The 15593-nt window shown below is 29.5% G+C and overlaps 1 protein-coding gene across 1 annotated transcript in view; it reads right to left on the bottom strand.

Moving 5' to 3' along the window:
- LOC129915244 (extracellular serine/threonine protein CG31145) overlaps window positions 1-15593 on the bottom strand; it is a 107766-nt gene that overhangs the window by 30540 nt on the left and 61633 nt on the right. Inside the window, exons 5-6 of the mRNA XM_055994725.1 lie at window positions 8837-8915; window positions 7271-7363 (exon numbers count right to left, since the gene is read on the bottom strand). Coding sequence (XP_055850700.1) covers window positions 7271-7363; window positions 8837-8915 — 172 coding nt within the window. The remainder of the gene's footprint in view (window positions 1-7270; window positions 7364-8836; window positions 8916-15593) is intronic.

The following is a 15593-nucleotide window of genomic DNA, read 5'->3' as shown; positions in this document are numbered from 1 at the left end:
AAAACTATCAACAGAAATTCCTTTATCGGCAGCTCTTCAACAATTATTTGTCATCATTCAACGGCATTCATCTGGGAATGTTGTAATGCGCCTAGGCTTCAATACCTCTTCAATTTTAAAAATACATCAGTATCTAAAAGTCCTAATACAGCCATCAATTAAAAAATTTTGCAAATAAACGGAACAAGTTTTCCACCCTCAAATTCAAATATTTTAATTCTTCATCAAGTTAAGCAGAGCAGACATTCTTAACAAGCCATCTGTTTCACAACAACAGCAGTAGAATGCGAATGCATAAACAGCTTTTACAACGTCTAATACAAATGGTGGGCCACTTCAAAATCCCCAAGAGATTCAACAGATCATTAGTCTGCAAAACAGTCAACTATAAGGTCTATACGAGCAAAGATCCCCTCAGTCAATTCACTACATATTACCCGAATCGACTTGGTTTTTTCCATTGGCATTTACAACAGGGGCGCCAATGGTTTTCCCAATGTCCTTGAGCAAATGCTATTCGGAAGAAGCCCCCACCCAACGCATCGAAGATCAACAATCATCAAATATTAAACCGTAGGTTTAAAGTGGGCAGGATGTTAAATAATCCGCGCCTACTCGCAGGAGAAGCCTCTCAACACATACAACATCAAAAAGGAACAGGCGATCAGCGAACAAGCTGTGTGTACTTTCTTTTTACTTAGCAACCAACAACACCAGCCAACGATTGTGTGTGTGTTGCATCCTTCTTTTTCCTCCTCTCATTTTCCTCAGTCAAAAATGTCAGTCATAAAAAGACCTTTAAATTAAAAGGACGTGCTGCGCGCAGTCACAAACAAGACAATTCGTGTTTTATTTATTTATTTATTTCATATAGATACATTTTAATATTACAGTCCACTCTCTAGTTTATCGTTCAGTACCTATACCATTTAATTTCTTTTAAAACAGACAATTTTTAGAAAAAAATTTGTCGATCGTTAGAGCCGTTTTTTTAATGTTTTTTTTGTTCATAAAATATTCAAACAAAATTTTAAAAAAAAGTTTGGTATGCCATTTGGAAGGTAATATTAAACGTCACATAAAAACAAAATTTCAATAAAATTCATTGATGCGTTTTCAAAGATTTGATAATATAAAATCTATGCTCTATTATTTTTCCGAAATCTGAACATATCAATCTCAAAGATGTGGCTAGTAGAACTCAAGATATAAGCTTTTTTAACTAACCATATCAGCATTTTTAATTCAAATAAACAAACAAAAAATTAAACAAAAAGGCTCAAAAACATAATCGCATAAACGGTTTATATCTTGAGTTCTATTTGACGCATCCTCAAGATTGATATATTCAGATTTCGGAAAAATGATAGAGCATAAGATTTTATAGTTTTTATTTTAAATAGTGTAAATTTAGCCCATTCCCATTAACTGGAAAACTTGGGTTATTTAACCCCCTGAAAACCGTATAAAGCACAAAATAAGTGTTGTCAGACCTTTAAATTCGATACTAAGATGCGTATGGCTACAAAACTGCTTACTTATGTTTTTTTTTTCAAAACATATTTTTTTTAATTTATGAAAATTTTCCAAAAAAAAAATGATAAAGCTCAACTCTCTGGCACAAGAATACCTACGAGCCATGAAATCAGATTTTGTAAGTTAAAAACCTGTGTTAACTTGCAGGATTTTTGTTTAATCTTTAAGTAGGTTTAAGAGAACATCCATTTAGTGGTTAGGGATTTAGATTAAAAATAACCCAGATTAAAAAAAAAGGTCTCTAAAAAGTTTAAAAAAAAACTTTGTTTTATTTTTGCAAGCAACGTGAATACATTCTAATGTTTAAGTGGTTTTAGGATGATGCTATAATTTGGCTTTTTATTTTTGTGTTATTGAAAAAAGAAACTTTCTCCTTAACGAAATAAATAATCTTATTTCAATTATATTCTCCACAAAATCCTTTTTCCAGTTTTATAGAGTCTTAGAATCCATTTCATTTAGTATTGAGAACAAAAGACTTTTTAATCAAAAAAAAATGGTTGGGGTGCAAAAGTTATAATCTTTTAAGTGTTTTGAATAATCGTCTTTCATTCGATAAAGATTACAAAGCAACTGAATAAACAAAATTAAAAAAAAAAAAACGATTTAGTTTTATTTTTTAACAAAACCTTTTTACATTCATCCCAAGTCTAAGCTTTAAAAAAATAAATATCTGTATACCAAACATCTTGTATTTTGGTGGTGATAAGTCTTTGCATATGTTTTTGGTTTTTTTTTTATTACTTTACGGACCAAAATCGAATTCCAACGGTTTGACAGTTTTTCGACACAAATATTATACGATGATTCCACAAGGACACATGCCTCGAAAGAAAACACAAACACACACATGACAAGGATAAGACAGTAGAGGCAAGGACAGAGACATAACCCAGCATCATGTTATACCTTTTCGAAGAGAGCCAACAGCATGATGCAGGCACAGACACAGCAGACATGTAAGATCGAATAAACTTGAATAATTTATTTGATGAATTTTTAAATTTTATTACTTGGGGTCTCTCGCTTTTGGGAATTTTCTGTTTCCATCCATACACAATAGAGAGGAGCTTCTCTCATCTAGATTCCAGCTTGGGGTGTAGACCGTAAGGCGGAAGTTATTATGTAGCTTCCACGAGACGACAATGCCAATTGATTTATGTGACCCGTCCTTACTGGAGAAAAGAAGGCCCAACCAAAACGGACAACGGACGAGATTTTTCTTCGAAGTTGTTGGTAGTTGGAGAGCGACACAAAGCATCGTCGTCAGTATATAGAGGAAGGTGTTTGGCCAAACTTGGTCCATTATGCGGTAGAAGGACATTATTCTCCGTCTGTCAACGAAGAGCGACGACAACGACGACGACACGGGCACTAGTCTTTGTTATATTACCAAGAAGGAGGCAAGCTTCTGTATATTCTATAGCTCTACACCAAAACGTATACCGTTTATACTGTTATTATAATGCAGGTGAATTAATTATTCCGAAACGAAGGACAATTCCTTTACTCCCACAAGGACCCAAGGAGATTAAAACGAGATGATGAGTGTCATCATTTTGGCTCGTTGGGCCTGGTGTATAGTTGTTTGGCAGCACAATCCCTGTGATTTATTATTCGCCATACAATAATGTGATTGTATATTTTATTACCTCGACTAAGAATACAGCAACAACACGAGAAGAAAAAAAAAAAAAGAATGTAATTTGTTTATTTTTGAAAGAAGAACGGAAGGAAGCCCATTGCCATAAGGATACGGATGTGATTTTGTGTTTGGCTTGATTTGGCTTTGGTTTTTGTCACCCCTCAGGGGAATAATATAACCCAACGCACTAATTTTGGTGAAAATTGCTATGATATTCAAATTATGGTTATGAGACTTGCATGGAAGAAGATTCTCTCTGTGTGGAAGAGAAAGATTTATTGGACGATTGTTATTGTCTGTATTTAAGCAGGTGCTAAAGAATAATAGTAATTTTATTATTTTTTGTTGGTGTAATGGCCTAAGTTGCAAATAAAAAGAATATTGTTATCGTTTAAATTAGACGTTTTTTTTTAATCGAAAAGAAAACATAAAAGATGGATTTGTTTGAGGGGAGATTTTAAGTACCATTCAGGATTAAGGACATTAAAACAATAATTTTGAATTCGAGGTTATGGTTTTTGAATTTGCATAGTAGACAAATCTCACACAATATACGTATATTGTAAGATTTTTGATTTAATACTGCTATTATACTTTATTCTTTTGAACTTTACTGTAATTTAAGACAACTAACCCTACAAAACCCTACAATAATGGATATTCCTTATCCTTATCCGTGGAATGCAATTCAATTTTTTTTTTTTTTTTTAGATTTGAAATCCCTAACTTTCGGGATTCTTCTTATTAGCGAAATGCGTCATTTTGAATAGTCAATCGTTGTATCCGAAACTAATAATTTAACCGAAAATATTATCAGGAAATAGATTTTTTTCTACAAAATGCTGAATTTTAATGCAAATGCGGGCTCAAAAGTTCCGAAATAAATACAAAAAAATATTCTTCAAATTTCAAATTACTATCTTTATGCTAACCTGACGGGACTTAATTTTTGATGTTTCTTTACAAAATAGGTACATATCGATAAATTATACAAGTAGTTTTGAAGTGGTTTACTTAAAAATTCGAAAGAGTTGATAAAAAATTTTGAAAATTTGCAAATACTTTCAACACTTAAAAAAAAAATTAAAATTAAAAACCCAAAAATCAGGATTTAAGCTGAGCTGACACTTATCTTTCAAATCTAAAAAAAAATATCTTTGCTATATGTTATTCCACGAAAAATTCTATGTTTCCTGTGCTTAAAACTTATGGTTCATTCTATGAGAAAGTAAACAGTAAGATATTGCCCAAAATTCTAAAATAAATTAATTACACCGTGTTACAAAATAAAAATCATGTCAATTACTTTGGAAGTGACCTAGCAGAGGTTGTAGGTTGTAAGTATTACTGAGTGCATCATATTTCGGCACTTGGAATTTTTCGTAGACCCTCAAAATTTCAAAATTACCGTCAAAAAACCATTTTTCAATGTTTTCAGATTTCAACGATTTCTTACACAGCCATTTTTCGGTCAATCTCAGTTTTTTTTACAGTTTTAAACAGAGGAGTACTTGTTCTTTTTGAAAATATTTTTTCATTATGTTCAAACACCAAATTGGATGTAGATTTTATGGGCTGAATCTCAAAGTACAACATTTTTCACCGTTTTTTAGAGTTCGGAGTCCGTTTTAAGCTACATTTTGTGTTTTTTTATAAACAGTTTTATTACATTTTTTATGCTTATCAAAAAAGCTTTTATTCATCAAAATCAGTAAGAAATTGTAGAAGTCAAGGTTTTTTACTCGAGAGAGAAATTTCAATTTATTGCAAAAAAGCACTATTTTCATGATTTTTTGAATTTTTTATAAAAATTTTGAGGTTGTTTGGGCAAAACTGACCTCATATTCGGATTCAACATGTCAAAATAAAAATAGACAGGTCCAATCAAAAGTATTGGCACTTTTTTTTGAGCTTGTGTTATCGTGGGCAATAAAAAATGATCAGTATTTAAAATATAGATCTGAGCAACCAAATTCTATATCAAAATTTTTCAAACGTATGCAATTACAAAGAATAACATTTTTTCTAAAAATGAAGACCATAAATATTTTTCTACCTTTATTATGAACAGAGAAATTAATTTTTCATTTCTTTCATTGTCGAAAAAAAGTGAAATTTCTTTCTCGAGTAAAAAAATCACAACTTCCACAATGTCTAACTAATTTACTTTTTTAATTCAGCATAAATAGAACAATAACACTGTTTAGGTATAAAAAAAAGGTTTCAAAACACAAAAAGTAGCTTAAAACGGTCTCCGAACTCTAAAAAACGGTGAAAAAATGTTATACTTTGAGATTCAGCCCATAAAATCTACAACCAATTTGGTGCTTGAGCATAGATAATAAAAAAAAAATATTTTTAAAACTGTAAAAAATCTGAAATTGACCGAAAAATCGTTGAAATCTGAAAACATTGAAAAACGGTTTTTTTTACTGTAACTTGAAATTTTGACGGTCTACGAAAAATTTCAAGTGCCAAAATATGATATACTCAGTAATACTTACAACCTCTGCTAGGTCACTTCCAAAGTAATTGACATGAATTTTTTTATGCAACACAGTGTTATTTTAATCAATTGTACGTGTTACTAAACTGAAACCAGTAACTGGCGATAAGAAGTAACCAGTAAAATTAAGTGAAATTTTTACTTAAAAGTCTAAAAAATATTCACATATTCGAAAAACAAATAAAAATGATTGACTTATAGTGGGACGACTTAGCAACAAAATCGTGGACTTTGTGATAAAACCATGAAATTTACATGGTTGATAGTACTCAATATAAGAGTTATTTTGAGACATTGCGCCACTTTTTATTTCATCTGGAAGGGTAGATACAAGAGTTTTTCTGTGTTCCACTCGATTTGTTGCATATAGGTAATGAATTTTTTTTATTATTATGATGCAAGATTTCGACGTATTTTTTAACGTCCGATCGAATAAAACTAATATCAAAATGTCTCGACCTTCATTTAAAAAGTTATGGGGATCTTTATGAATAGTCTTTTAATTACAGAGCTAGAGTCAGAATATTACCAATTACTCTTGGAAAATAAGTGGTAGACTGATGACATGTTGATAAAAATGATAAAATATGAGTATCAAATGTTTCAGGTTAAAGGGTGTTTTTTTTTTTATAGAGAAAAAACACTTTTGAAATGCTACTACTGCACTACATAGAAAATGTATGCATTTTTTTAAACTGCATACAAATTTTATACATCTTATGAAAACAAAAAAAAAATTATATATACCATGAAATATTGAATTTTTATGACTTAAAGAGCTTGCTTTTATTTTTTATTTCATTCATTTTATTCGTTTTATTCATACAAATTAAAGTGTTGAAAGAGTGAGGTATGCATAAGTAAAAGTATGAAAAATAATAGTGCAACTTGTGATAATGGAATGAAGGTTTTGTTGAATATTTGAATTTTTTACTTCTAGGTACTTTAAAAGCTATAAATAATGTTTTGAAATAAAGATTTTTTATCCAAAAAAATTTCAATAGCTTTAATTAAAATATGGACATTTTTACATTTGGAATACCATCGCCTTTGTGTTTATTTATTGATTGACAGTTTTGTCCACGAATCAAATAAATCTCTCAACGAATACAAAAGAAATCAACAATATCCTTACAAAAAAATCAAAATTAAAAAAAAAAAAAAAAACAAATATTAACAAATAGTTGCCGTATTGATCGATTTCATTTTTTCGTTTCAATATTTTTTTTTTGTAATTTTTTTCGGCTGATTGTGGGATGTAAATATAACATGAAAGGACGATAAGGCTGATATACACCCAAAGAACCGTCTCGCCTCTGTGTAACCCAAATGGGTGACAATACTCGGTACTCACAGTCGATTTTTAATTTATCTGCCTTTAGGCATTCGTATATGGATGAAATTGCAATACAAACATCATACACCACCAACCGACCGCTCCGCCGCGCCGACGATTATACTCCAAACCGTGGCGTTATGGAACGGCATCATAGATACAACTCCAAACAAATTCGAATGTAAAAATGTAAATATAAATATTGCGAAAAAAAAGAAAGAAAAAAAAAGGAGTCATTTGTTCTTACCTGTCCAAGTGGAAAGCAGCAATCTCTGCATTGTGCCTCTCGTAATCCGTAAAGTAGAAGTGATTCGGTAAGGTCTGTTGATCCCTCGGGAATCTGTATTTAAAAATATAAAAATTGACACACAAACGTATCTCTTTTGTAGGTAGGGGAGAGTGGGGCTAAATGTAACAGGGGTAAGAATTAACAGCTAAAACAAGCGATGTTCCTTTCAATATTAAGAAACGCGTAAAGGAGAAAAATGCTCAATTTTTGCATATCTATCGGCACATTTTCTTCAGATGAAGATTAGACTACAGGGTGAGAAGTTACACTAGTGGTGCCCAAAAAATGAATGTTTGTAACTTTTTTTTTTAATTTTATTTTTAGTCTACCTCTTTACCCGAAAAAGATAGAGTGCTAAGTGTTTTTTTGTTATATGCAACTGTGTTTTGGCTCAAATTGCGTGTATATGTTATGTCTATATCAGTTTCGCTTTTTTTTAAATTGATTTTATGTGCCAAATTTCATGCTGGGGCTAGTTGTAACATTTTTCCGGGGCAAGTTGTGCCATGTAAAAACCTACCTATACTGAAAAATTGTTTACCTAATATAATTAAAAATCCTGAATATGAATGCTTGTAATTGAATTTGTACTTATTTTAAAATTGGAAACACATTTTTGAACCACCACTTGAATTCATAAAGCTTATAAAACAATTTATGAATTCGAATAACTTTTATTTAAGACTACTGTCGAATTTTCTCTGGAAATCTTGGATTTGCTCCACTTTTTACAAATTTGCACCAAAATTTCATGACTGAGGTTTGTTTTTATTGTTATTAATTAAAAATATATAAATATAAACAAATAAAGGTATTTTGCTCTTATTTTTAGTTCTTGGTACAACCTACCCCGGTATGTGTTACACTTTGCCCTGTATGTGGGGTAAGTTGAAACAACACGATTTTTTTTGTGGAAGCTTTATTTTTCAACATTACCTTTATGTTTTGCTAAATTTTTATGATGGATCTTGGAGCTAAAACATGTTTCTTTAATTTAAAAAAGGTCTGGTTGACCCACTTTCAAATTTGTAGGAGAACCATCGATTTTAGAAAAAAGTGTTACATTTGGCCCCACTCTCCCCTACAATAAAAACCAAGCAAAAATATGACAAAAAAAAAAGAAATATAAATGTAAATCTATACGAATGTTAACAATAAAGAAAGTTCGAAAAATAAAAAAAAAAAAAAAAAAAAAAACAGTGTATTAAGAATTAAATGTATTTTACTTAAAAAATACACAAAATAAAATGAATGGATGAAATTTAAGGAAGAAAGAGAGGGAGTTTATAAGGTCGGATTGGAAATGGATAATCCTCTTCCAGTCGAAAATGTTCATCCGGTGTTCAATATAAAAATACAACGTCAATCGAATATACTGAACATTGTCCAGTTAAATATTTATAAAGAAGTTGATTTAAAAAAAGAAAATGGAGAATATACAGGAAACAAAAATAAATGAGTGTGTAGTATTAAAAGAAAAAGGGTTTTAATTGTATCTAATGGGTGTGATTTTGTTGTCCTTACCTCATTGGTTTCATTAAGGATTTGATGTCATTCGTATATTCGATGACTAATTTTAACTGAGTTCCACCGTCTTTTTGATCTGAAAATAAATTGAGACAAAAATACGATAGGTTTTTATTTTTGTTAAATTAGCTCAATATATGATTTTAATATAACTTTCTTCTTCTTTTTTTACCGACTTAAAAAAAGGAAAAGGTATTCAATTTTTTTTTTTTTTATGTTTGTTACCGCATAACTTTGGACAGAGTGAATCAATTTTGATAATTTTTTGTATTGGGAAGCAAGTGCCTGCAATGTGGTCCCATTTCAATTTCGTTCAGTTTAAGCCATAGGAACTTTTAGAAAAACCATAAAACCCCGTTGTGAATCATGGAAGTCGGTTTTGTTTTTTTGATAAAAATGATTATCAGACATTATAAAATTAAAGTTAAATTCTTATACAATTTCTGCTAAAGACTGTTATTTCTGAATTTTGTCGCACTTTGAAGCAGAGTTGTAAAAAATCATTTTTTAAATGCATTTGTTTTCCATTTCAAATTTAAATAAAAAATATATACAAATACAGCCTTGGCCAAAAGTATTAGGCACCCCCAAAAAAATGCTTTTTTGAATACTGGAAGCGCGGATTTGTTTCATCTGGAAACGGGTCGTTATTCTGTATTCCTAAATTCTGTATGACCAAAATTCTGTATTTCAATAAAAAATTCTGTGTGAACATAATTCTGTATTCCATTATTCTGCTTTTCTATTATTCTGTATTTAAAAATTCTGTAAATCCAAAATTCTGTTTTCAAAATTCTGGAAATCCATTATTCTGCTTTTTGGAATTCTGTATATTCCAAACCTATACCTTTTTGTCTATTCTGTTAAACAATTAGTATTCAATTAAAAAAAAATAACTCTTATACATAACAGTGTATAAGAGCCGACAAAAACAAATAAAAAATAACAAAAAAAAACAAAATATTACTAGAATTTTGGTATTCAAGGTATGTCATTTAAATTCAATCCAAAAGCTATAAGTCATATATGCAAATCAATTGGGAGGTACTACTTCAACATTTTCTTCAAAGAAAATACCAAAAATCTGTACTCCAAAATTCTGTAAATGATAAAAGAAAAATTGTTTTGATAATGAAAAAAAGTGCGCACGTTTTTTCATTATCAAAACAATTTTTCTTTTATCATTTACAGAATTTTGGAATACAGAATTTTGAAATCCAGAATTTTGTATTTACAGCATTTTAAAATACAGAATTTTAAAATACAGAATTTTGGAATACAGAATTTTGGAATCCGAATTTTGGCACATACAGAATTTCGACCCCAACCCATACTGTATTGAAAATACAGTATTTTGCAATACAGAATTAAAAAAAAAACAGAATTTTGCAAGTCAGTATTTTGTTCATACAGTATTTTGACAAGCAGAATTATGACCCGCTACCTCGTCGAACTGATCATACATATGCTATGTCAACTATAGCATTGAACATAATGTATGGTCAAATAATCAAAATTGTATGAAATTCGACAAATATTAAAAAAATATATTTAATGGACACATTTTGCATTAAATTTTTTCAAAGCAGAACATTTTTTATTTGCAATCATTTTTTTTTTAATGCAAAATATTTTTATTTGCAATAATTTTTTTTTTGATGCAAAATATTTTTAATTGCAATAAAAATTTTATTTTTAATGCAAATATTTTTCAGTTTTTTTTTTGTTTCAATTGCAATAAATATTTTTTTTTTATTGCAAATTTTTGTTGGTTGCAATAAATATTTTTTTTTTTTATTTCAAATGCATTTTTTTTTTTTTGCAATTGATATTTTTACAACCCTGCTTTGAAGACTTCAGTAAAACCTACAATATTGGGCTCTAAATGGAGTTTAAATTTTAAGAACCCACGAAGCGTGGGAACTAACTGGTTTAGAAAAAATCTTGCAATTTACTGTGCTATAAATCATTCTCGAGGTATTGAGACTTAAACGTTCTTCGAAATGGCGGATGACACAAACTATGTGACCTGATATTTATATGCTCAGAATAAACCCCTCTTAATAAATATATGGTTCCAAATTTAGCTGAAGTCGCAACTTTTTCAGGTCATTTGACTTTTCATTCAGATCATTTGACTTTTCATTCAGATCATTTGACTTTTCATTCACTGAACATGTTCATATGTGGTATCATAACTTCTGAACGACTTATCGTAATTTAAAAAATGCCAAACTATTTGAAGCATATTCCTTTTTCGATTGCTATAGCTTAATATGAGTTGCATGAAATTTGAATCGTTTATTTCAGAAACAGCATAAGTCCACTTTTTCCAAAAAAAATTTTTTTGGAAATTTCTCATTTATGTATTGTTTTTCATCTTCTGGAAAAAAATTAAGTATGGCAGACCCCCCAAAATACGAAAACTGAAAGAAAAGGGTTCAAAATATATGGAAAAATTTCACCCGGTGACAACATTTTTGACTGTTAAATACATGACTTTTTACCAGTTTTAAATTATTTTGGCAGCAATCTTGACACGCACCCCCTTTTGTTAATATTTATAAAAAGGTAAAGAATTACTCTATCTATATCTATTAAATTCATTAAAATTGTACTCAGGATTCAAAAGTTATAGCCAGATTTCTGGTGGTGGCAGCATTTTTAACTCTTGAATAATATGACATTTTACCAGTTTTAAATTATTTTGGCAAACATCATGACACGCAAGCCTTTAAGTTATACATCTATAAAAAGGTAAAGATTTACTCTATCTACCGCTATTTAATTTATTAAAATCGAAAGTACGGTTCAAAAACTATAGCTAAACAAAAACAAAAGTCTTACCAAAAAAATTTCGTTTATTTCAGAAACGACATAAGTCCACCGACTTTAAAGGCTTAAAAACTTGCAAAGACCTGAAAAAAGTTTATATTTTAAAGGTTTCTAAATGCATCTTAGGCTAGATTATAACTCGGCATACTCTAAATTTGAAGTGTTGTGGAATTTTAAGTAAAAAACAGTTTTTTGTTGCTCCTGAAAAGTTTATGCTCATGGACTTATGTCATTTCTGAAATAAACGATTCATTTACTATAGCACCCTTTTCTAGATCTAAAAGTCGTGATTTTTTTTTTTGGGACCATAAAGAAAGGGTTTAATATAATCAACTCTGAAGTCTTATAAAAGGAAATTTCTAGCGACCACCAGCTACAAAGCAACTTATGGTTATTTTCCCACAATTTATGAAATGATAAATGCATGCCTTTATACAATACATAAGTATAGAGGAGCAATGACATTTAAAGCTAAACTGTTAAGCATTCACCCTAGCATTCTTCATAAATTTTTAACATGAATAATTTTGAAGCCCTTAATTATTTGCCAAAGAAGGAAATTAATTGAAAACTATCATATTGTTGGTTTCATAAACTCATATCTACTATATGTGGGAAAGTAAAGTTTTTTGAAGTTCGAACAACAACCACAAGTAAGTTTTTGTATCCTTCAATAAAATTGGATGAAACAAATTATAATGGGTGCATTCGCAATAATAGCAGCTTCTGTATTATTAATATTCACATATTTCATTCAACATGAAAAGGGTTGTCTACAGTATGATAAAGCTTTAAAATTTTCCACATAATTTGATATAGAAATACAAAAAACTAGAATATATAGGAAACCACAAGAAAATGTGTAATAAGAGGGGTTTTTTAAACAAAAAAATATATTAAACATTTGAATTTAAAACCAGAAGACCTGCCGTAACCTTTTCTGAGCAATGTTGCCCTTCTGCTACATTTTTGTAAAAAAAACAAAAAAATAAAGACCCACTACTAACAATCAGAAAATAATCACTAATAATAAAGTCAAAAAGATAGTGAATGCTGGAATGCACATTGCACATGTTACTTAGAGAAATTACACAAAACGGGGCGCATAGAAGGACCAGAGCTACCAATTATCTCTATAAAAAATAATAATGAAAAATTAGAAAGGATGGAGGAAGATACTTATCTTAGTTTAGCTATTAAGGATTCCAAAACAATTTTTACGTTTTATTTCATTAAACTCTGTAAAATAGACTTCTACATTTTTTCGTTCTCAAAAAATGTTTGGTATTAAAATACCTTATCTTTATCAACTTTTTGAAAACCGTCTTAGTTTACAAATTAGTTGTGATAATTAGATACAAGATTTTAAATTATCTTTTTGCCTTAATGGAAAGTAATACATAAGTTAAAAAAATGAGTTTCGAAGTTCAAAAAATCATTTAAAAAAATCCAATTTTTCATCATCAATTTCACCTTTTAGTTCTGTGAGTTTGATAATTTTCTTCAGCTTTCAAAAGTTCCCCAAAATAAGAAACCTTTAAAAAAAAAAACAACTAAAAAAAAAGTTGTTTTTCCAAAACTTAATTTTCGGAAACTAAGGCGTAAAAAAATCCATATCGGTCTCCAATTTTTTTTTTTTTGGAGCTCAGCAACAAAACGGCCTAACCCATATTTAAAAAAAAAAAAAAAAAATTAAACTGAGTATATAAAAATATATTCCCACTAAATTATATTAATAAGAGTTAAAATTAGAGCCAAAAAGTCTTGTCACTCTAGTGGAAACCATTTTGGCTTCACAGACAAAATTGCCTATACTATTTTTAACAATGTAATTTCCGAATAAAAAACTATCACACCTTAGTCCAAAAGTATAGCCAAAACTCTCCGCTAAAAAAAATTACAAACTAAGAATTATTTTTTTATAACTATTACAAGCCATTAAAAAAGAAACTCTGCTCGTTTTTCTCAAAATGAAATTTTTGGAACTAATCCGTTTTAGCGCTGAGCTAAAAAAGTTTCTGTAAAAAAAATTCCCTGCCAATAATAAATACTTTTTCAAAGGTCTGCCTCTTGCAGTGATTCTTCTTAAATAAATATTTATTTCTGTAATTTTTTAACAAATTTATCTATCGATTAACTTCATTTCTTTACGACTTACAGTTTGGAAAATATTTTGTTTACCATCTCAATAAAAAAAATCAAAATCCCAGAAACGCAATGTCCCGAAATAACAAACTACATAAAAACCCGAAATCCATCAGGATAGGTAAGTACTATTCGGTATTTTGAATTTTCGAAATTCTAGGTTTTCGGCATTTTGGGTTTTCTAGATTTTGGATTTCGGGATTATTGGCTTTCGAGATTTTGAACTTTCTGAATTTAAGGTTTTCTTGATTTTGTATTTTCGGGACTTAAGGTTTCCGGTAGTGATGGGAACTATCGAATAAAAACTATCAAACTATCGATAGTTGTAAAATATTCATTCATTCGATAGTTTAAAATCATTCATTCATTTAGTTACGATTTTCATTCGAATAGTTTTTTTATTCGATAGTTTTTTCATTCGAATAGTTTTTTTTATTCGATAGTTTTTTCATTCGAATAGTTTTTTTTTATTCGATAGTTTTTATCACTTGAAAAGTTTTTTTATTCACTTATTTTTATATCACTTGAGTGGTTTTTTTTTATATCACTTCAAGTGGTTTTTGTATACGATAGTTTTCTCATTTCAATAGTTTTCTTAAACGATAGCTTTTTTTATTAGAATATTTGTTTTTGATTCGATAGTTTATTCGATAGTTTTTTATTCGATAGCTTTCTCATTCGAATGATTTTCTTAAACGATAGTTTTTTCATTCGAATAGTTTTTTATTCGAATATTTTTTTTTATGATTTGATAGTTTATTAGAAAGTTTTTATTCGATAGTTTTAATCCGATAGTCTGATTCGATAGTTTATTAGATAGTTTTTTTCGATAGTTTTTATTTGAATGAATAAATGAATGAATAAACTATTCAAATCATTCGATAGTCCCCATCACTAGTTTCCGGCACTTCAGTTTTCGGGATTTTGACATCAAACCATTTTCCCCTGCACCTTATTTAGGGTTCTACTATAAATATATTGAGCTATCTTAAGGCTACAGGGCTAAAGTGTGATCACATAATGTATGTGGTTACATAAGGTAATTTAAAAAAATGAGTTGTATATAAACAACAATAAATTGACTTGAATAAAACAATAAACAAAAATATATTCTTTTCAAAAATATATTCTAAAACGAGAACTAAAATATTGCTAATATTTTCTTACCACAACGACGGTTTAATCTCATTAAATCAAAGTCTTTAAATCAGGTTCCCCTTCTTTCTTGCGAACTTACATTTTTGTATAAGTTATTCGACAATATTCTTAAATCTTGAAAAATAACTTGACTTTGGTGCAATCTTTCGCAAAAAATTGCGTACACAAGTCCCATAAAGTAAGATTAATTTAAGAACCACCAAATTTGCTTACAAAACTCTTATGGCTCGAATTTTTTTTTTAACGTAACGTATGGAACAAAAAAGTCAAAGGTATACGGTTTCGATATCAATTCTCCGATAACGAGCTTAAATTAGAAGCCTCATTCCACCATTTAAAAAAAAAAAAACTCCCTTGGCAATGAATTTCCGCATAATATAATCGAAGCATCGAAGAGTGTAGGGTACTCTCACTCACTCTTCCTTTGTAAGCACAAAAGTTCTGTTAAAAGGTAGATAACTCGATATGATGTGCCTATATCCTATATTTATACTCGTACCTTTATGGGTTTTTGTCTTCTTCTGGTTTTAAAATGCTTTAAAAGATGACGAAGGCAAAGGAATGCAAACAATTTGAATAATAGGGGTACCTTCCCTAAATGCAAAACTGGGTTCTC

This window comes from Episyrphus balteatus, chromosome 3, assembly GCF_945859705.1.
Source record: "Episyrphus balteatus chromosome 3, idEpiBalt1.1, whole genome shotgun sequence".
Taxonomy (NCBI): Eukaryota; Metazoa; Arthropoda; class Insecta; order Diptera; family Syrphidae; genus Episyrphus; species Episyrphus balteatus.
This window is presented reverse-complemented; position numbering and strand designations above follow the sequence as displayed.